This window comes from Mercenaria mercenaria, chromosome 4, assembly GCF_021730395.1.
Source record: "Mercenaria mercenaria strain notata chromosome 4, MADL_Memer_1, whole genome shotgun sequence".
Lineage (NCBI taxonomy): Eukaryota > Metazoa > Mollusca > Bivalvia > Venerida > Veneridae > Mercenaria > Mercenaria mercenaria.
In genome coordinates this window covers 40,542,848-40,567,474 of record NC_069364.1, presented here as the reverse complement: position 1 = coordinate 40,567,474, position 24,627 = coordinate 40,542,848, and the positions used below count along the sequence as shown (strand labels likewise).

The window sequence follows — 24,627 nt, the reverse complement described above, 5'->3', positions numbered from 1 at the left end:
ATATCGCAATATTGATGGTTACTTGGATCAATTGTATTGGCGAATGAAAATACGACTTAGTTAACAAAAAAGAAGAATAGCTACATATGATTAGACCTATAGCCATCTGCTGTTACATCAACACGTGTGTAATCCTAAAGATTGCGAAGAAAACAATACTTTTATCAGAGAAAAGAATCATACAAGATACAAACATAAGGAAGTTAGAAAAACGTAATTATCCTTAAAAAGTGTAGTAATGATAAAATTTAAATACAAAGAAATTATACCTGATTCCTTTGAACTCGTATTGACTTTGGTAACACTGTTTCCGAAAAGTTGCGTACCATTATCTATAACACTAACTATTGTGATATTACAAACTGTTCCTGGATCCAAGTCTGACAAAATAGTCGATGTATTACATGTTTTGTATATCGGAATTGTCTTATTCATATTCGTTTCATTGTTAGGACTCCGGCAAGTTGCATTTACATTGAACCAATCATAATGTCCTATCAGCGTATCATTCCATTCAATTTGTACAGACGCATTGGTCGAATCTATAGCTGTGATATTTTGAACATCCCCTGGCCCTGTTTAAATGACAAAGTGAAATCTTGCAACTTATGACATCATAATCATTTGGTTTACCATAGCATGTGATACGACCAAATATACTCCAAAACAACATACAAATCCATATTCAAGAATTAACAAACAAACTTCCGTTTAATGTGTTTACCCGACATTAGCCCAAGAAACGATATTACTTCGAATCATATAATTGTGGAAAATGTCTATTAGTCTAGTTGGTTGTACACTGATTTTGATCATAGTATTTATCATGCTACACAATGCAATAGAAAACATTTCTACAATATACTGCATAAACTATTTGTCAAATGCAAGACTCATTCACAATACTTGATATTGTGTCATGTTCTGTCTTTTGTGTTTTACTCACTGGTATATGTTGATATAGGTCTTGGACGTAGGCTGTAAATGCCTTTATGTTTTGAGTATATGTTGATAGTATATAGTGTCCCCTTATCTAGGAAATAGATTATTTTAACATTTGAAAGCAACATGTTCTACAACATTTGGCCTAATCTATCACCAGTGGACTTCATCAACAATAAAATTGCATGCCTGTATTTTTTTTTCATTTTGGAAGGTGATTTATCAAAGAAATGTGATTTATCGAAAACACTATTTCCATGTAACTGCTCAGAATAAAGTCAGGAATAGACTGTCTCATAACTATTTCGTATCTTTCGGCTGTTTAATGTGGAATATTGTATCACATCTGACGCATTTATCGTTATGAACTGGAACATTTGGTCTACTTAATCACCAGTGGACATAATCAGCAATACATTGGTATGCCTGTAGATTTTTTTTTTCATTTTTGGAAGGTGATTTATCAAACTCAAGTTCACTATGTAACCGTGCAGAATATCATCAGGAATAGACTGTCTTAGAACTGTTTCGTATCTTTTTCTGTACTATGTAGTTTAATGCGGAATAATATATCACTTCTGACATCATTATCGTTACATACTGGAAAATGTGGTCTACTCTATTGTCTTAAGACTAGATAACAAACTTACAAGTACTCATGCCTAGAAAAATAGTTCAACATACTTTGAATATTTACAAACGGCGCAGTAGTTTACTACGGATAGATATCGGCTGATGTCTTTATCGTTACAAACCGAAAAATGCGGTCTACTCTAGATCACAAACTTACAACAACTCATGCCCAGTAAAAATAATTCAACATACTTCGAATATCAACAAATGGCGCAGTAGTTTTTAACTAAATTTTTCAAAGTTTTCAAATAATTATCGGCTGCATACCTTTATTTCCCGTCATTTTAACTTAGAGTGCCTTTGAATACACAACAGAGCGCAGTATTATATTGATAATGGGGTTAGCCATATCATACCTTTAAATGTCAGAGGTGTCGCCTTAATTTAATATAGGAATGGAGGCAAATGGATATGATCTGTCGACATTTAGAGAAGAGCTATAACAATAAATCTTTTTCATATATAAATCATTTTGGTGAAAACTTTCTGAACCGATTAGCAGAAGGAGTAAAAATCTTAATTTTGATTGATTGGGAGATATTGAAGAAAACAAACTAGAAGTGTGTCCATAGGAAACTGGTGCCCCCTTTTCCTGCCACTGGTTTCATGACTGTAGGTGAAAATTTTAAAGATGTATGCAGCATGAAAGACTTTATGATTGTGTTTTGTCACTAAATCAATGTCATATGCGTTTCGAAATACATGAGAAACAAGCATTTATGTCCAAAGTGTATACTTTGCATAAGTCAAGGGCAGTGACTCTGGTACTGCAAGGCGTAATCCAAAACAAAACTCAAGTATGTCTAAGATATATGCAATATTAAATTTTAAACATTTTAAGTGGTTTTTTAACTATGTCAAACTTAGCCTGACTGAATGAAATCCCAAACAAAACAGCCGGTGCACAACTTTGCTAAATGATAATTCTTTAATGTTATCTGACTACAAGTCAAATACTTATTGAGATGCAAGCAATACAAGCTTATATGACATTGTGTGTATATTTATTTTACTAAATCAAGAGCCGTAACTCTGGTGTGGCAAAAAGAAATCAGATACAAAGCCCAGGTTCACAACTACGTATGCTGGATAATATTCTTATAACGTTTCCTAGTTTCTTCTAAATCCTGTTTCTGATAATTACTTTCTTTATCAAAGGTTTGAATATTGTTGAATGTACGAGAATCATTCATTTATTATTTTTATCATCTCCCTTTATGACTCTAACTATAACTAACATTTCATGTGCAATATTTAAAGTAGTCCTTTTCTAACCATGTTATTACGCGTAGCATCTATTTGGAATGCCGTTTCATTGTTTGTTTGTTGTTTTGTTTTTAATGAAAAATTAAAGCATTATGGATTTTAAAGGCATAGACACTATATCATTATTCCACTAAATCCATTAATTGATTTCAACTTTATCTACAACGTTGAACATGAAATTACATGCCTTTCTTCCTTTCGTGTTTTACAGTAAGCAAATCCTACATGAGAAATCTATCTTATAGGATACATAACCGTACTATTATCATCATTATATTTTCACTGTTAGGGTATTTTTTTTGTATTTTGTTTAAAAATACATGTTTACAAACTTAATTTTCCCCACTCATAACTGTGAGAAGTGAAATGTGGTATATTCAATGGTGAAAGTTGTGATTTGCTTGTAAATTATAATTGACAAATGGTGCACAACTTAGCTACAACTAGGAGAACTAGTTAAAATTATGCAACGACAGCTGTTTTGGAATAAAGCGGACACACAGACACGCGTTAATGATAATGCCATAACACCTTGAATACTAAGTTTATAAAGCTGAAACTTAGTATTTTCATGCAGAAAAGTTACTCGTACTATATAAGTGATAAGGTTACAGGTATTGTATAAATGAAATTGTCACTAACAGAATTACTTTTTTAAATAAGCCTAATAGTACTAAAGGAACAAGCGCTAGAGCCATTTAGAACCTTGGCTGAAATGGGTACAGCTATGACTTTGTGTGGCAGCTACTTTCGTCCAGCTACCCGCGGAAAACTCTGTTAAAATATAGAATACGTATATTAATTCAGCTTTGTGTGACCTTTGAGCTAGTGATCTGTGTATGGAGCTCGCATTATAGGGAACGTTTGTGTAAAGAAATATTAAAAATTCTTCAAGGATGACAGAATTATGGACCAGAGTCTTGCACAAATAATTCATAATTGCATCCCCTTTTGTTTTGAGATTTAGATTAAATGTGGTACGCTACCACTATATCTTTGTCATTTTTTAATGTATTTGATTGAAATTAATTAAAATTTTAAACTTAAGTTAGTTTGTTTTTTTCAGATCATCATCTTTATCATATGGCACAAGACCAGTAAGTCTTACACAAATATATCTTATCATTTATCTCCCCTGTATACTTAGAATTTCAGTTTAATCTTGATGCTTTTTATATCTCGCTTCTAAATGTGTGTGTGTGTGTTCGGGTTTAACGTCTTTTTCAACAATTTTTCAGTCATATAAACGACGGTGTCTACTTGTAGCAGTGAGAACAATGCCCAACTTTATAGTGCTGCCTCAATGGAATATCACGCCGTAGACACGTGGCATGATACCCCACCCAGTCACATTATACTGACACCGGGCTGACCAGTCCTAGCACTATCCCCTTAATGCTGAGCGCCAAGCGAGGAAGCTGCTAGTACCATTTTTTACGTCTTTGGTATGACGCGGCCGGGGATCGAACCCACGACCTCCCGCACTCGAAGCGGACGCTCTACCACTAGGCTTCCGAGGCGGTATGGATTCAATCAAACTTAAAGTGGTTGTTCCACATCATCACTCACTATATTATACAAGTTTGATAATGCTGGCACTAGTATTAAGTTATGATCTTTTGTTTATTAATATACTAGAATTTCCAGTTCAAGTTGTGATGCACTTTTGCTGAATCTCCAGTATTACTAAATATATTTGATTCAAACTTAAAATAATTGTTCCGATATATTAAGTGATTATTTCTATTAAAATGGATTTTTCTATTGCATTTAAAGTATTTCGTTACACATTTTGACAAAATTTGCTACATTTCATGTGTATTAAAAAAGTTTCATTTAGGCAACAATGTTTTATAGCGTTTGTGCGGAAATTTATTCATTTTTCCGCACTATTAAACCATTAAGCATCAGATCAGACACAGGTTATCAATTTCGTTTCTTTTTTTAGAAATATAAACAAAAAATACAAATATTTGGTCAAAAAGTTGTCGTAAATCATTAAGTTAGCTTCAACTAGGCATGCGCGTAAACAAAAATTTAGGTACCTATTTAAAATTTGTATGCGGGCATGTCCTTTTTCCATTATCATTTAAGCAACAAATCGAGTTTTAACAAATGTGCGCAGCTAATGAGTTTCCATTAAACTTAAAAATATATCCAACTAATGCATAAGGATACATCAGTTGTTTTAGGTGACCGATATCTTTCCATCACTTTCAGGCAGATGTACGCTCTATCCACAGATAAAGAACTATACGGAAGGTCTTAACAGAGTATACAAGAAAAATGATGCAAGGCGCGAGCGAGGCCTCGTTTCTCTTAATGATATATAATAGATCAATGATACCTTTCTAGCTCATTTTTGTTAGTATATGCTAAATAATAAACCATCGAAGCATTTACTTTTGCTCATCAGTTAAATCAATCCAATAGATTAGTATGAGTATATAATTATCAGTTCTTTTCGTAGAAATCTTTATTACACCATCAGACTGGTTAGTATTTTATGTCGTCAGATACAAAAAAAAACCCAACTATTTCTGTGGATAGACAAAGCAAATATGTACTTGTGTTACTGAAAAGCAGTCAGCCTATAGCTAAAACATGTTGTAATTCCAAACCACCCTGAACGGTATTTTTGTATTAAAGAAATACTTAACAATTGTTATAACCTCGGAATATATTGCCAAAACATTTAAAGAAAATCACAAGAATGAATCAGGCGTGACAGTAAGAAAACACATAAAGAACACGAGTCCATGAGGATGCTTGCCACTGCTTGTCAAATAGTATCACCCAAAGGATATAAGAATTAAAAACAAATGCGCTCAAACTTACACTTTTCAAGAACCAGAATGTGTTATTTAGAAAAACAGGATAACATTCCACATGTGAACATGATGCACATTAATTCAACATGTTGTAGATGTACTGCAGGGAATTAAACACAAGGCTGTCGCATCTGTACCGCTGCACTATGACTTTTGATTTCGGTTTATTTACTGCAACTGTTACGAGCTTCTGACTATTATGAGGTTATAAAAAGTATCATTGAAAATCAGAGATGTTGAACCTGTAGCAAGAAACGGTATGCCTTGAAATATGTCATATAGATTTCTTCAGGAGTATACATAGTGATGGTAGAAGAACACTTCAAATTTTCAAACAAAATAGAACAACTTTGAAAGTTACTTTTTGCATTATAAATGTGCATTTAAATAGTTTTGCATTGATAGAGTGGATATCATCGGCACCTGATTTATTTCGGAACCTTAGGTATCATTACTGATAATATTCTATATGTTGGTGGAAATAGTTTCATATGTATTTGAACCTTTAAATTACTCGTTACGCTAGCTTAGCTATTGGCACACTAACTCTCAGTTAGGGTTAAACCGAAAAACAATTGTAAATCGGTAATTAAAGGCCATCGGTATCACTAACAGCTTGCCTGCACCTGTGTCTTACCGATTGCTTGTCGAGTTGGAAGCGTATATATTTTAGGAACCCGTGGGTGCCCTCTAGAGACGACTACTTGCACATGCGCACCGGAAGTGGAATCCTTTGACTTTTCTAGCAGTGATTTTTGTTGTCATTGAAGCAACCAGATCTAGCTTACCAAAAGGTAACTTCTAGCACATATTCAATATTCTTTCATAGATATCTGTTTTCAATAGCATCATGTTACAGATGTTTGTTAACGTGCATTCTTATCTTTTAAAAGTATTTTAAGTTATGTCACGCAAACATTTATTTAACTTATGATAATAATCAAACACCTTTAGATAAACGATTGTACCTAAAATTATCAGCGGACAATAAATAATAAAGACCATCATGGTATCGAAATTTCGTGAATCAACTACCGAAACCTTCCCTGGTAGCATAGATCGAAATTTGACCGTACGAGGGGTGTTCCAAAAGTAATGTCACTTGCATCGGTTCTCCGATACTGCAAATGCTCTGATCATTTTAACTTGCTCTGCCCTTCAAAATACTCTCCGTCAGCCTGAATACACCTTTTGAGCCGGTCAATTCTCTTTTGGAAGCATTGTTTATACTCTTCTATGGGAACACCCATCTGATACTGATAAACAGCAGATCCAAGGGCATTTCTCGATTTGTATCTCTTTCTAGACAGATGATATTTAAGTTTGGGAAACAGAAAATAGTCGCAGGGGGCCAGGTCTGGCGAAAACGGAGGGTGTGGAAGGACGGTAACCTCTGACTCCAAAAACTCTGTCACAATGCGTGCCTTGTGAGCGGGTGCATTATCATGCAAAAGTCGGAGGTACTTAAGTCCTGTTTTTGGGCGGCGACTTTTGTAGTAGTTCTTCAATTTTCTTAGAACGACTTTTTTATAGAATTTTCCTATGACCGTACTGCCTTTTGGTACCGGAATGTGAATGATTGGACCCTTATGAGTGAAAAAAATACATACAAAACCTTCTTCACCGTTCGTATTCGTTTGGCAATACTTGGGCGTCTCGCATTTTTGGTGACCCAAATCCGGTTGGAATACTTCCGCTTTGGTTCAAAATAATAAACCCAGGTTTCATTACCAGTAACTATATTATCAAAAACCTTTTTGCTGTATTTTAGGTACATGTTCAGAAGTTTTTTTGCCATTGTTACACGGGTCCTCTTTTGTTCATCTGTTAACAAATGGGATATCCATCTTGCATTTATTATTCTAAGTTTTAGGTGTTTCTTCAAAATTCCATGAACTCGTGCTAACGATAAGTTTGTCAGACGGGCCAATTGCCTTACGGTGAATCGGGCATCCTTTTTTAGCAAATTGAGGATTTTTTCGATGTTACCTTTCGACGTAGTTGTTGCAGGACGATCTGTGCGAGCAGCATCTTTGAGTTGCTGCTGTCCGGTCCTAAATTTAGCTACCCACCTACAAATAGTCCTGTGAGACACTTGACCCTCTCCACAAATATCGCACACCTCAGGGTGAATATCTACAAGCTTCATGCCGAGTAGCGACCTACCTTTTATGTAGGCCCTAATTTCAAGCACATTTTCAGCTCTTTTCCCAGTCATTTTGTGTCAAGTGTAATGAATACGCTATAAAGCAATGTACACTCTACCAAAGTCAGTGAACGTGTGAACGCGATATTTACCTATGTTACGATTCAGTGATCATTCTACCGACACGAGGTGGTTGTGTGTACACATGACACGATTTCCGCGAAATAAAACACAAATTACATTAATTTTGGAACACCCCTCGTATGTTTTGTTCTTTGTAAGTTAGTTTTACATAGCGAAACATGGACAGAAAAGTTCTGCCAAATGCTAATTGCATCGCATGATTGATACTTTCAGCTTTAGAAAGAAATGTGGCCGTCAGTTAAACATTTTATAGCTCAATAATTTTTAAAAGCGAAAAAAAAACAAAAAAAAACAAAACAAAAAAAACAACATTATAGAGTTCTGGATAAAACAAGGCATCTAATTAAAAGTTTGTAATACGTTGGCGGTGTATAGCGTGCAAATAGCATTGACTATACCATTAAGTAAAGTATGTTTTGATGGTAATACTTAACGTCAAAATGACACAGTTTATATGAAATAAAATCTTTTATCTGAGTTCATGCGAAATAAACGTCAAAATAGGATCAGCAAATTAAACATGAATCGCTAAATTTGCTGATCCTATTCTGATTCAAATGAATACCGAAATAACTCAATAATTAAAAATATTTATCACATGTTTGACATCGTGGGAGTAAAATAAAGCAATTAAATATACGCTACTGTAATAAAGGATTGACGTTGATGGCAATTAAAGGAAATAGTTTGCTTTAAGGAGGTAGGTTACCTTGTTATGAGGTTAAATTCAAGTAAGTTAAACCATAGTAATATGTTGTATTTCGTGTAAGGTTAATGCTGTCATGCTTTAACTACTACAATTTCAAGTTCGTTTATCCCTGTCTACTTTATTACAAGTTTAATCCAGGTTTGAAGTACATGACGAAAGAAGAATGAAAATACGGATATTTAACACTGTTAAGTTCATTTCGATTTCACTGTTAATCCGTAACAATCTGCGTAGTTGAGTGAATATTTCGCGTGGCTCATATTTCAATGGTAACGCATTTTGTTTCGTTTCTAGCTCAACAATATGATGTATGGAGAGCAATCCTACTTGACCCGGCGTCGTCGTCCTTCCGCGTCCGAACTTTGGTTAACGTTTTGATGCACTCTCTCTTTATCTTTGTTATTCCTTGACGGAATTAATTTAAACTCAAAATAGTTGTTCCTCATTATTACACACATCATATTGCACATTGGTCATAACTCTGGCTCCAGTATTTCATGGATTATACCCCACCCCCTGTTTACAAAGAATTTTAGGTTAAAGGTTTTGTTAACTTTCCTTTGAACTTAGTTATTACTAAATGGATCTGATTTAAACATGATTTTCTTATGGATAATGCCCCTTTTTACATATGATTTTATCTTAATTTTGATGCATTTTCATTGTGTCTCTGTTATTTCAGAGGGAAATTAGTTATTAATCATCACTTACATTACAGACACAAGGGTCATAACCTTGACCACTGTTTCATGAATCATCACCCTTTTTATTCAAAATTTCAGATTAAAGTTTTTATGCACTTTCATGGTATATATTCTATTACCATAGGTCCGTGCGTCCGTCCGTCGTCAACAAGTTACTTAAAAGACATCTCTTCCGAAGCAACAGAATTGATTTTAATGAAAACTGACATGGATGTCTCTTGGATGGTACTCTACCAAACGGTTCTGCTTGATTGCACATAGGTAAAAATGTCCACGCCCCTATGTCTGGCATGTACTTACTATAGGCTTTTATATTAGAAACTTATATCAAAAAGAGCTAGAGTCTTGATATTTGAAGTATGGCTAACATAGAAGAAACCTAGCTCTATATTATCTCTATATAATTTAAATACATTTGAAGCCTTGTACACAGGCGAGCGCCCTAGGGTCAATGAGTCAATGACCCTCTTGTTATCGTAATTTCTTTGAAAAAAAAAAGATTGAAAAAGTTACTTTTCTCGTGTAATGTAGATTCAAACTATTTATTTCTGAAGTAAGTTATATGTTCGTGTTAATATTTGCATTTATCTAAACAAATTTCAAAGCTTAAATACTTACAGCAGTACTCCCCTTTTGACATTTTTAAGGAGAATCATTGTGCCTGCAATTTTCATTCTCATTAGCTAGTGTTGAAATACAGATAAAAAGCCGACGTTTTGTTCCTTAAATAGTCCAGTGTCGGGCGCCTTTCAAAGTAGGTAAAATTCGACCGATTAAAAAAGCACAGGGAACTTACTTGGAATGAGGTAACTGTATTCCTGGGAATAAGTAATGTTTGTCCGTTTTTAATTATAGTCCAGTTATGAAAACAAACCGAATAGGTATTTTTAATATGGAAACTTTTTACTGCATTTAAGGTACTTCCGCAAACTGAAATTAGAAATTCATGTGAAAAATCAGAATCCTCGAAACAGATTTCGAAATGCAAGGACACAAAAAATATATGATAAAACTTGAAAAGATATATCTGTAGGTAAACTTGCGAGTAAGAAAGTTACGTTGAACCCTATATCCACAGTGCTTTGGAAGAAAATGAGTGAACATTTTTGGTGCAAAATTTTAGTATCGTATGCATCCTAAATTGCTATAAAATGTTTATTTTCAAATCAAAGAAATGCCAAAATAGTGCACACGAGCGCTATTTTCTCAAGAAAATGTCGTTAAACATTCTAATGCGCAAAACACGTGCACAGTTTTTCTAAAATATTTCGCCGCCATGTTTATTTCAAGAAATAAAATATATGATTGTTCTTTTACCTCAGATTTCCTTACCGAAATATATATGCCTCCTTATCAATGGTTAGAGATATCCATTTAGTATAGTTTTGCACTGTCCTATCTCCTTAATTTGTTACCGATCCTTTACATTTAAAGAATAAACGCAATGTGTAATGATAGTTTTTCGCTTTACACACCCCTTTTGGACAAGAAAGCCGTTTCACTTAAAATTTGTAAGCATCCGCTGACAAAATATTAATGAAAGATCGGGACTTTTTCTAAAAACAAGTTCGATTTCAATCATTTTCAAAAACTGGAAATATTGCACATTGTGTTGAATTTATAAATAAAACAAAAATCCTCCAAATAAGCCATTTTAGAACTTTTTCGGGAACTTTACGTTTCAGCCGAACAACGCATTTCAAGATGACACAAAACTGATTTCTCTTTGTAAACAATGTCAAAGTTCACCCACAGGAGCCTGAAATTCTATCTATAATGCTCCAAAATGGCTAAATATAAAAATGACCCCTCCTATATATATAAAAAAAGAACAGGAATGAAACAAAACCGCACCCCGCCCACTTTGTGTAAACAAGAAATTTCGAAAAACAGCAAAGCATCTATATACGAGCGGTCTTATTTTGAAGAGGACAAAAATCTACTAGAAACACTGCTTACTGTAAACTGTCTTCCTTCTAACTAACACAAAATCATCATTTTCAATACCTTTTCGTTCATCGTCGAAACCATTGCGTGACGTCACATACATGTACCTGTTTCACAGCCTCGCAGTTAATCGAGACGAGAACAAATGACTATGTGTCATAACAAATTAAGGGTCAAATGCAACATTTTTATAAAAAAAACACAGGATTTCCATACCATATCGCAGCGCTCAGGTTATCTGCCATAATAAAAAATAGTCACTATGGAAGTTTCCAATTTTTAAATTTCCCTCCGGTGAATAATGGAGTTATTTCCCCTTTTGTTTTCGTTTTTATTTTGAAAATATTAGTTTAATACATTGACAAACAAATGCAAATATATAATTTTTATTCATGGAAAAATGAACAATAAAATATAGAACATAAACAATATCTTACCTTTATTTTCTTATCGAAGTGAAAGTACATCGAATTAACTGCGAGGCTGTGAAACAGGTACATGTATGTGACGTCACGCAATGGTTTCGGCGATGAACGAAAAGGTATTGAAAATGATGATTTTGTGTTAGTTAAAAGGAAGACAGTTTACAGTAAGCAGTGTTTGTAGTAGATTTTTTGTCCTCTTCAAAATAAGACCGCTCGTATAGAGATGCTTTGCTGTTTTTCGAAATTTCTTGTTTACACAAAGTGGGCGGGGTACGGTTTTGTTTCATTCCTGTTCTTTTTTTATATATATATAGGAGGGACATTTTTATATTTAGCCATTTTGGAGCAATATAGATAGAATTTCAGGCTCCTGTGGTTCACCTGAGGAATATTGCTGGAAAAGTAAAAGTGCTTACTTGTTTCAGTTTTACGTCCTGTATAAAACAATCAACTTTCAGCTTTAAATGCATATATGTTCTATGATTATTCCAATATAAAAAACCGTCCGATCTTTTCCGTGAGAAATAAAACGAAGCAAATTTAACTATTTGTTTACACTTCAACCATGTGAAATAAAGGCATGTACTATCACGAGACTCCCGTGCATGTTAAACCTCGTGGTGAATAAACTGAATTTACTTTAAAGTATGGTGTCTCAGCTGAGCCAGTTTTTTGTTAATTTCAGAGAACATACAATAAAGAAGTGTTTATGAGATTATGCATATGTTCGAATATTTACTAGTTTACTTTATATTAACGATGAAAACAAGTGTGCACTCGGCAAATAGCAAGTCTATTATTTTCAGGTGTATACTGAACACTGATCCCAATGTTCGTAATTTTCAGATAAAGAACTCGTTATCCTTGGTTTTGTAGACAGTCTTAGTACTGGACCGCTGCTTCCGCTGTCAACACCGCAGTGACCACTAATGTAAAGTCAGTGTCCATTTCTATGCCGGAATTTCAATACACATTTATTGTAGGGATAATACACGCTTTTTTGTGTGTGTAGTAACGTCTGCAGAAGCCCGCGGGATTGTTTGTGACCGAGACCGAAGGTCGCTATTCTTGCATAAAAATATATTTCACGACGATTTATGTATTGTTTTCATATGTGATGACTTGACGATTCCGGTACATTTTTACTTACCATTCCAGTTGTTCTCGGAAACGGTAAACATGTTTTAAATATCCGTATCCAGGGCTCAGAAATAAACATCACTATCAAAAGCACATCCTGAAGGTTTTAAAGCGATTTTTTATCTCACATTATTACAATATAAAATTACCGATAATTTTTCATATCAGTTCACAATTTGGTGGACACCATCACAACTTCAAGAATAATAACTTTACATTCGAGTTATATTGGAGTACGGATGAGTACGAACGTAGTGTCATGTTTCCAAGCTGTTTATATAATTTCTTCGAGAAATTAGATAAAAACATACTGATTGATACATATCAAAATCATAAATATAATACCTAAAAACAAAGAATCGTACAGGTAAACACGCAATTCTTTAAAATTCACGGTTGTCTACAAAATCTGAATTGACGCAGAGTTAAAATGGGAGTTTAGCGTTAGTTACTCAACTTACTGATACAGTAAATCATTCTATGGTTTAGATTGCATATTTAATGCTTCAAGTAGAGGTTTTTATGAAGAAAAAAGACGTAGATACTAGATGTCAATCTGCGCAGAATTACATATACGTCCCTGGGAAAGCATTTTTAAAAATAAAAATCGGGTATTAACAGCACGTGAATTGCCTTGTTTGCACACGATTTTTCTCCCGTTAATACATGGGCGGATCCAGTGAAAAAAGTAGTTTTTATGCAAGAATATCTGTTTAAATCTATGAAAGTGTGACAAATCATCAGGTTATCTACAATTGTATACATATTATAATACCTCCTAACATATTTTGTTGCACATTTTTTTCTGCGATTTATTACATGCTGCATAAATTCTCATATTGTATAAAAAGTCGAAAGATCAAAATTGGCAAGTTTACGACGCATGAAACATCTAAGGAATCATTATACACATCGAACTTGTCCCCGACCAGTATGTGGAAATACTGTGGCCAAATGTTTTAAGATTGTCTAAAATATTTGCATATATCGTGATAACGCAAATATTTCGATTGTTTTTATAACTTAAAATATATAATCACGTATGTGTGAGAAAGTTACGTTAAGTAATTTCGGTAGTTAGCGCAGGAAGTGCCGAAAATTCCATTTCCACCAAATTTTCCGTGAGATAAGCAGCGCGTTAGTACATAAAGTCCACAATAGTAAATTAAAATTTTCTATACTTGCACAATCCTTGAAAAGAATTTTGGATCGTTGCAAATCTTGTTCACATTAAGTCTGAGACTTCTCTTACAATTTTAGGCAGTTTGGTACACCATACATAGAAAAATCATTGTCCGCACATTGCACTACTTTTATGTATGCTGAAAATAGCAATATGTACAGATTTATTTTCGTTTTAATACACGAGGTGGTCAGATTTGAAAACAGATTTTGTACTAAGTTTAGTTCTATTCGGTAAGACAATTCTCCTATGCACTAATTGATACTTTGAACTAACTTTTGCCATTCATGAATTTTTAATAAAGCATTTTGAAAGGATTTATAAATCTAACCAAAAATTTGGAAAAATACAGGTAAAATATCTTCTTTGTTTATTTCCAAATTTTATTATTACTTTTTATACAGCTACTTTTACTTCAGATCTTGCAAACTGAGCTGTTTTTGTACTCTGGAACAGCTGCATTTGAAAGCTTTTGTTCACAATATTTTCACACCTCAAACGAAGGTCACTCTAAATTCAAGATGGCGGAAGTACCTTAAATTATTTCATTATCTGTTATGACAACATTTGCTACATTTTATGTGTAGTGAAATTAAAGTTTCATCAAATGAATTTCTCCCGCTATGACAACAAAGATAAAAGGGGGAGGGGGTAATTTCATTCACACAAAAAATACTTTAAGGTACTTCCGCAAATTGAAATTAGAAATTTATGTGAAAAATCAGAATCCTCGAAACAGCTTTCGAAATGCAAAGACATAAAATATATATGACAAAAGTTGAAAAGATATATCTGTAGGGAACCTTGCGAGCATGAAAGCTACGCTGAACCCTATCTCCACAGTGCTTTGGAAGAAAATGAGTGAACATTTTTGGTGCAAAATTTTGGTATCGTATGCAACCTAAATTGCTATAAAATATTTATTTTCAAATAAAAGAAATGCCAAAATATTGCACACGAGCGTTAACTTTTCAAGAAAATGTCGTTAAACATTCTAATGCACAAAACACGTGCACAGTTTTTAAGGTACTTCCGCCATCTTGAATTTAGGGTGACCTTCATTTGAGGTGTGAAAATATAGTGAACAAAAGCTTTCAAATGCAGCTGTTCCAGAGTACAAAAACAGCTCAGTTTGCAAGACCTGAACTAAAAGTAGCTGTATAAAAAGTAAAACTAAAATTTGGAAATAAACAAAGAAGATATTTTACCTGTATTTTTCCAAATTTTTGGTTAGATTTATAAATCCTTTCAAAATACTTTATTAAAAATTCATGAATGGCAAAAGTTAGTTCAAAGTTTCAATTAGTGCATAGGAGAATTGTCTTACTGAATAGAACAAAGCTTAGTACAAAATCTGTTTTCAAATCTGACCACCTCATGTATTAAAACGAAAATAAATCTGTACATATTGCTATTTTCAGCATACATAAAAGTAGTGCAATGTGCGGACAATGATTTTTCTAAGTATGGTGTACCAAACTGCCTAAAATTGTAAGAGAAGTCTCAGATTTAATGTGAACAAGATTTGGCAACGATCCAAAATTCTTTTCAAGGATTGTGCAAGTATAAGAAAGGTTTAATTTATTATAGTGGAATTTATGTGCTTACGCGCTGCTTATCTCACGGAAAATTTGGTGGAAATGGAATTTTCGGTACTTCCTGCGGCAACTACCAAAATTACTTTACGTAACTTTCTCACACATACGTGATTGTATATTTATAAATTATAAAAAAAAAAAAAACAATCGAAATATTTGCTTTATCACGATATATGCAAATATTATATTTTTAGACAATCTTTAAACATTTGGCCACAGTATTTCCGCATACTGGTCCGGGACACGTTCGATGTGTATAGTGAGTCCTTATTAGATGTTTCATGCGTCGTAAACTAACCAATTTTGATCTATCGACTTTTTATACAATATGAGAATTTATGCAGCATGTTTTTCAAAACACAGTGAGAGTAAATCGCAGAAAAAAATGTACAGCGAAATATGTTAGGAGGTAATACAATTTGTTTACAATTGTAGATAACTACGAAACATTTTACAAAATGCAATCAGTTGAACTTCTCACGCGAAAACCTGATGATTAAAATCGGCAATATCTCAAAAGTAACTTTTCTGTATCTTGGTTCTTCGTTAAACCACTGGCGCCAGATCAGAAAGAAAATGCCTCTGTACATGTTATACCCTACCCCTAGGTATTCTATAAGAACCATGGTCGTGAACGGGAAAATATACTAACCCATTTCAATCGCGTATTTCATACCTAAAACACGCAGTTCAGTAAATGTGTACTATTGATATTAAACAAGTGGTAATTTATCTTCCATTGTGTACCGGTCACATTTCTTCAATACTTCTTATCTTAGAAAAACAACGTGTAGTTTACTGTTTTTCAACGTTACACAAAAAAACTTGCTTGAACTTCCCTGGTGAAGTTCCGTTCTAGATTACAAAACCATTATGATTGGCTGATGTGAAAATGTATGTCAGTCGTCATTTTACTACACGTGTACGCTAAAATGTTTATATGCAGTATAAATGTGCAAAATGAATTAAATAAACAGAATAGATGTATACCAATGTATGATTTCAAATTCAAAATCATATACAAGATGAATTTCATTCATCATTTCGAGTCTTATCGTAAAACTGTGAATATATTGCATTCTGTTTTTGTTTGTTTACATTTCGCTTAACATGTGCACACTGCCGTGACCTCTAGACCGGATGTTCATTAGGGGAGTTCACGCAAGTTTTTTCTGTAACGTTGACTAAAGCATAAAATATATGGAGCATCTCGGCAATATGGAATATTGAGACAATGTGACTGGTGTACGACGGAAGATAAATTATCGCTTGTTTAATATCAGTAGTACACATTTACTGAACTGCGTGTTTTAGGTATGAAATACGCGATTGAAATGGGTTAGTATATTTTCCCGTTCACGACCATGGTTCTTATAGAATACCTAGGGGTAGGGTATAACATGTACAGAGGCATTTTCTTTCTGATCTGGCGCCAGTGCGTTAAACAATGATATTTTTCACACTTTCATAGATTTAAACAGATAATAAGTGTGTATTGAAATTCCGGCATAGAAATGGACACTGACTTTATATTGGTGATTACTGCGGTGTTGACAGCGGAAGCAGCGGTCCAGTACTAAGACTGTCTACGAAACCAAGGATAACGAGTTCTTTATCTGAAAATTACGAACATTGTGATCAGTGTTCAGTATACACCTGAAAATAATAGACTTGCTATTTGCCGAGTGCACACTTGTTTTCTATCGTCGTTAATATAAAGTAGACTAGTAAATATTCGTACATATGCATAATCTCATAAACACTTCTTTAATGTATGTTCTCTGAAAATAACAAATAACTGGCTCAACTGAGACACCATATTTTAAAGTAAATTAAGTTTATTCACCACGAGGTTCAAAATGCACGGGAGTCTCGTGATAGTACATGCCTTTAATTTCACATGGTTGAAGTGTAAACAAATAGTTAAATCTGCTTCGTTTTATTTCTCACGGAAAAGATCGGACGGTTTTTTATATTGGAATAATTATAGAACATACATGCATTTAAAGTTGAAAGTTGATTGTTTTCTACAGGACGTAAAACTGAAACAAGTAAGCACTTTTACTTTTTTCAGCAATGTTCCTCAGGTGAACTTTGACATTGTTTACGAAGAGAAATCAGTTTTGTGTCATCTTGAAATGCGTTGTTCGGCTGAAACGTATAGTTCCCGGAAAAGTTCTAAAATGGTTTATTTTGGGGATTTTTGTTTTATTTATAAATTCAACACAATGCGCAATATTTCCAGTTTTTGAAAATGATTGAAATTCATCTTTATTTTAGAAAAAGTTCCGATCTTTCATTAATATTTTGCCAGCGGATGCTTACAAATCTGAAGTGAAACGGCTTTCTTGTCCAAGAGAGGTGTGTAAAGCGAAAAACTATCATTACACATTGCGTTTATTCTTTAAATTTGAAGGATCGGTAACAGATTAAGGACATCGGATAGTGAAAAACTATACTAAATGGATATCTCTAACCATGAATAAGGAGACATACATATTTCAGTAAGGAAATCTGAGGTAAAATAACAATCATATATTTTATTCCTCGAAATAAACATGGCGGCGAAATATTTTAGAAAAAATGTGCACGTGTCTTGCGTATTAGAATGTTTAACGACATTTTCTTGAAAAAGTAACGCTCGTGTGCACTATTTTGGCATTTCTTTGATTTGAAAATAAATATTTTATAGCAATTTAGGTTGCATACGATACCAAACTTTTGCACCAAAAATGTTCACTCATTTTCTTCCAAAGCACTGTGGAGATAGGGTTCAGCGTAGCTTTCATGCTCGCAAATTTACCTACAGATATATCTTTTCAACTTTTATCATATATATTTTATGTCCTTGCATTTCGAAAGCTATTTCGAGGATTCTGATTTTTCACATAAATTTCTAATTTCAATTTGCGGAAGTACCTTAAAATATTTCGCCGCCATGTTTATTTCAAGGAATAAAATATATGATTGTTCTTTTACCTCAGATTTCCTTACTGAAATATGTATTTCTCCTTATTCATGGTTAGAGATATCCATTTAGTATAGTTTTCACTGTCCGATCTCCTTAATCTGTTACCAATCCTTCACATTTAAAGAATAAACGCAATGTGTAATGATAGTTTTTCCCTTTACACACCTCTCTTGGACAAGAAAGCCGTTTCACTTAAAATTTGTATGCATCCGCTTGCAAAATATTAATGAAAGATCGGAACTTTTTCTAAAATAAAGTTGAATTTCAATCATTTCAAAAATTGGAAATTGCACATTGTGTTGAATTTATAAATAAAACAGAAATCCCCCAAATAAACCATTTTAGAACTTTTCCGGGAACTATAAGTTTCAGCCGAACAACGCATTTCAAGATGACACAAAACTGACTTCTCTTCGTAAACAATGTCAAAGTTTACTTGAGGAACATTGCTGAAAAAGTAAAAGTGCTTACTTGTTTCAGTTTTACGTCCTGTAGAAAACAATCAACTTTCAACTTTGAATGTTATATGTTCTATAATTATTCCAATATAAAAAACCGTCCGATCTTTTCCGTGAGAAATAAAACGAAGCAAATTTAACTATTTGTTTACGTTTCAACCATGTGAAATTAAAGGCATGCACTATCACGAGACTCCCGTGCATTTTGAACCTCGTGGTGAATAAACCGAATTTACTTTAAAGTATGGTGTCTCAGATGAGCCAGTTATTTGTTAATTTCAGAGAACATACATTAAGGAAGTGTTTAAGAGATTATGCATATGTACGAATATTTACTAGTCTACTTTATATTAACGACGATAGAAAACAGGTGTGCACTCCGCAAATAGCAAGTCTATTATTTTCATGTGTATACTGAACACTGATTCCAATCTTCGTAATTTTCAGATAAAGAACTCGTTATCCTTGGTTTCGTCGACAGTCTTAGTACTGGACCGCTGCTTCCGCTGTCAACACCGCAGTAATCACTAATGTAAAGTCACTGTCCATTTCTATGCCGGAATTTCAATACACATTTATTATCGGTTTAAATCTATGAAAGTGTGAAAAATATCATTCTTTAACGAAGAACCAAGATACAAAAAAGTTACTTTTGAGATATTGCTGATTTTAATCATCAGGTTTTCGCGTGAGAAGTTCAACTGATTGCATTTTGTAGAATGTTTCGTAGTTATCTACAATTGTATACAAATTGTATTATATCCTAACAATTTTGGCTGTACATTTTTTTTATGCGATTTATTCTCACTGTGTTTTTAAAAACATGCTCCATAAATTTCTCATATTATATAAAAAGTCGATAGATCAAAATTGGTTAGTTTACGACGCATGAAACATCTAATAAGGAACCTCTATACACATTGAACTTGTCCCGGACCAGTATGCGGAAATACTGTGGCCCAATGTTTCAGGACTGTCTAAAAATATTTGCATATCGTGATAAAGCAAATACTTCGATTGTTTTTATAATTTATAAATATACAATCTCGTATGTGTGAGAAAGTTACGTTAAGTTATTTCGATAGTTATCGCAGGAAGTGCCGAAAATTCCATTTCCACCAAATTTTCCGTGAGATAAGCAGCGCGTAAGTACATACATTCCGCTATAATAAATTTAACCTTTCTTATACTTGCACAATCCTTGAAAAGAATTTTGGATCGTTGCCAAATCTTGTTCACATTAAGTCTGAGATTTCTCTTACAATTTTAGGCAGTTTGGTACACCATACATAGAAAAATTATTGTTAGCACATTGCACTACTTTTATGTATGCTGAAAATAGCAATATGTACGGGTTTATATTCGTTTTAATACATGAGGTGGTCAGATTTGTAAACAGATTTTGTACTAAGTTAAGTTCTATTCAGTAAGACAATTCTCCTATGCACTAATTGAAACTTTGAACTAACTTTTGCCATTCATGAATTTTTAATAAAATATTTTGAAAGGATTTATAAATCTAACCAAAAAATTGGAAAAACACAGGTAAAATGTCTTCTTTGTTTATTTCCAAATTTTAGTTTTACTTTTTATACAGCTACTTTTAGTTCAGGTCTTGCAAACTGAGCTGTTTTTGTACTCTTGAACAGCTGCATTTGGAAGCTTTTGTTCACTATATTTTCACACCTCAAATGAAGGTCACCCTAAATTCAAGATGGCGGAAGTACCTTAATAAAGTATCAGTATTCATTTGGTGGCACTAAGACAGCTCTTAACAAAAAGGAATTGGATATAAATGTTTTGATTTAAAGAAGACCGTACACGCCTTAATGTTATAACGGATGTCTATGGGAAAACACTGTTTTGAAGCGTTTCTGCGGGAAATTGCCGCATTATCAAACCATTAAGCATCAAATCAGATAGTTTCCGGATGATAACTTGAGAACGCCTGGGCTTAGGATAATAAATGTTGGTACACAGGTGTAACGTCACGAAATACAGGTCAAGTTCTACTTTAAGGTCAGTAGGTCAAAGTTCAAAATGACAGTGACTTGGAACAGTTAAACGGTTTCCGGATGATAACTTGAGAATGCTTGGGCCTAGTATCACGAAAATTAAAAAGAGAGATTGGTTATGACTAGCAGATGACCCCAAATGATTTTGAGGTCAGTAAGTCACAGGTCAAGGTCACAGTGACCCGGAACATTTAAACAGTTTTCGGACAATAACTTGAGAATGCTTGTGACTATGATCAGGAAACATAATTTGGAGGTTGGTCATGTCAAGCAGATGACCCATATTGATTTTGAGTTCCAAAGGTCAAAGGTCATTTAAACCTTTTACGGACAATAACTTGAGAACGCTGATGATCATGAAACTTCATAGGGAGGTTGATCATTACTAGCAGATGACCTCTATTGATTTTGTGGTCAGTAGGTCAAAGGTCAAGCAAGTTCGGCTTTGAAATTGGCTTAGTTCTGTGACGAGGCCATGTTGTGGGGGTATATTTCGTCACTCCTGTGACAACTCTAGCTAAAGCTAATAGTTGATTAACTTGGAAAAAACAAAAGTGTTATTGATTATGAACATTACATTGTCTTAACAGTAAATCTATAACATCATACTAGTGTTTCCCACTAAAAGCATTATTTTGAATAAAAACTTAACAGGCAGTTAGTTTAACAGCCCGTTAAAGTTTCGAACAACTGGGCCCTGGATGCTTGCAACTGCGTGTCAAATAGTGCCATCTAAAGGATTAAAGAATTCAAAGAATTTTGCGCTCAACTTCACGGTAGTCAGGAGCCAGAACAAGTCAGTTTTATTAATTGCAATTGTAACAAACTACTGTCTATTTTAACAAAATAAAAAGCATCAATATTTTGAACCTGCAGTATTGAAAAATGTCATGCCTCGAAATATGTCATATTGATTTTTAAAAAATTTACAAAAAGAATAGTCAAACAAAAGAGAACAACTATAAAAGTTACGTTTTGCATTATAATTTAGATAGTTATAACATATAAATATCATACAGTCACTTTTATTTTCTGTATTTTATCAATTCACCATTTAGTTATATGAATACAGAAATAAAAGTAAAAGTCTAGGATTTAGTTTTATTTTCAGGCAAACAATCTTTTATTACTTAACAATGTCTACAAATGGGGAAAAAAACCCTCAGATTTCGATTCATTAATTAAATCCATTTTACTGTAAGGTATTGGAATGTTAAATAAAAACAACGCACTGGAGCGTGTTCAGTTTCCTGCACTATCCTCCGACTAAAATTATTAACAGTCGACTATAAATAAAATCAGTCTTCTCGAGCAGTCGCCATATGCCTTAACGGTGGCGACTATAAATAAATTAACATACAAACAAACAGTGAACTCATTCTGATCTAGCGATTAATGTAGATTCATCGAGGATTCAGTTAATTATCTATTCCAGTGCCTTGGTGAGAAATTAATTTCAACAACGCTGTCAGGGTGGATAAGTTATTTAAAAGAAGACGTTTTATGTTCATAGACTTAAGAAAGAGACGCAGAATTAAAACAAGGTTTCAAGCTATACGGGATCACAGACGAAAGTGACAAGTGATAGCAAAACCAGGCTGAGCTTTGGAAAGCTGAGACATAGATATATGGTTTAGAAATCTACTGAGACACTAAGAGAGCTCAAGCTTACAGACTATCGACATTCAACGTTATTGACGAAGTACAGCCAAGGCAACGGGGTCATACCTATGTTAGTTTAATGCTATATGTTATGGCATATAGGTGCTGAACAACCTGGAATTAGGCCAATCATACTGAGTGCAGTTTAAATTAAAGGGACACAATCTAAACATCTATGCGACTGAACTCGTATCATCTGACGGGAACTTGAACAAAATGACCAGTCAAGTAAAGTATCTTCAGTTTTTTACTATGGTTTTTCCGTCAATGTTTTTATATTTTCTTGTATATCTGAAGTTTGTGTAGAAGTATTGTGAAATCGTACAGAAAACTGACCATCATCCAAAACAAAATAATAATAATAATAATAATAACAAAAGCAAGCAATAAAGTGGATACAGGTTTCTTGTCATTTATTAGGTCAAAAAATTATTGACTGTAGACCAAGTGTTGCGTTTCTAGATGTTCTCAGTATAGTTTGAGCTGATTATCAATAGTTAAAGGTTGTTAGTTTGAAACATCAAGTGATTTGCCTGATCCCCGAAATTTTCTAGCTTATAACTGATTTTAAACATGTATTATAATCCGAAAGGTTTTTGATAAGTTTCTGTCTAAAATACATAAGAAAAATGTCACTTTAGGGCAGTTTGTTTTTCAAAAGGAAAGTCAAAGTTTTAAGGAAACTACATTTTCCAAAAGACAAAACAGTAATAGTTTTGTCAATACAGAAGTCATAATCACTGAACCTTGAAGTGTATGAAAACTTGTCAAATAATCCTAAAAGCCTGTATCAATTCTCATAATGATATTTCTGTATGTTGCAGAGATACCGGGTCGGAGAGGGAGACATTTTCTAAGTGCTAAAAGGATATTATTTTTGTCAAAAGAATTCAGAGTTCTGGAACTTGGTGTGTGCTGTTTACTTATGATTCTTAAAGTCTGTTTTAGTCTCAAAAATGATATCTTATCAGTTCCCGAGATATGAAATTTTACTTCATTTCTGTTGAAATGTTACGCCATAAAACCATATGACATAGAAAACAGAAAAACATTTTATTTAGAATTTGAACAAATTATTGAGGTAGAAGAAAGTCCATTTTGGAAATAAATTCTTTCCTCAGTGCATATAGTAAGTAAGACAACATACTTTCTCTTCAGAAAGTCCTAATTCAAATAAGTCATAATGATGATACAAGCAACTTGTAAATCTATTGAATTTAGTTTTAAATTACTGCAGTGAATGCTTAATAATATTCTTGCGTGTTAGACAAAAGTTATCTATAGCAAAGTGGAATGTACATTTTCACTAAAAGAGACAGCAGACAACTGGCATCGTATCCTTTTTCGTATTTTATCATTATTATAAATTATTCAGTGTACAACATTTTAGAATATAAGCAAAAATTAGATTTTCACAATTTCATTTACGGTCAAGTGTCAAAGACAATCAGTCGTTACCTCTTAATAAAACATACGATTCGAAGAGTAATAACAAAATACAGTATAAACTGTACTTGATATACTTACGTGTAAATGTTGTTATTGTGGAAAGCCCGTCACTTTTTATTCCAGTTAGAACTGTGTAAACCACAAAAGTGTATTCAGTGCCAGGCGTTAGTTCCGATAATACTGCTCTCTCTTCAGTGCGATTAAATATTTTCTCAGTTTTATTGTTGTACTGAATTTTGTAATAGTCGAATAATATGTTATTGTTCCCAGAAAGACCTATTGTAACATTTTTACAATCAACCGTGTCTAGAACTGAAGCGGGACTTTCGGGAGCTGAAATTATAACATATAGTTCTCGCAAACCTAAGCAATGTAAACAGTTAAACAAAATATTTTCATAAATA

General features: G+C 33.5%; 1 protein-coding gene across 1 annotated transcript in view; it reads right to left on the bottom strand.

The window, feature by feature from the left end:
• LOC128556604 (phosphatidylinositol phosphatase PTPRQ-like) overlaps nt 1-24,627 on the bottom strand; it is a 47,847-nt gene that overhangs the window by 11,033 nt on the left and 12,187 nt on the right. The window contains exons 6-7 of the mRNA XM_053542148.1: nt 24,302-24,556; nt 270-575 (exon numbers count right to left, since the gene is read on the bottom strand). Of these exons, the coding sequence (XP_053398123.1) occupies nt 270-575; nt 24,302-24,556 (561 nt within the window). The remainder of the gene's footprint in view (nt 1-269; nt 576-24,301; nt 24,557-24,627) is intronic.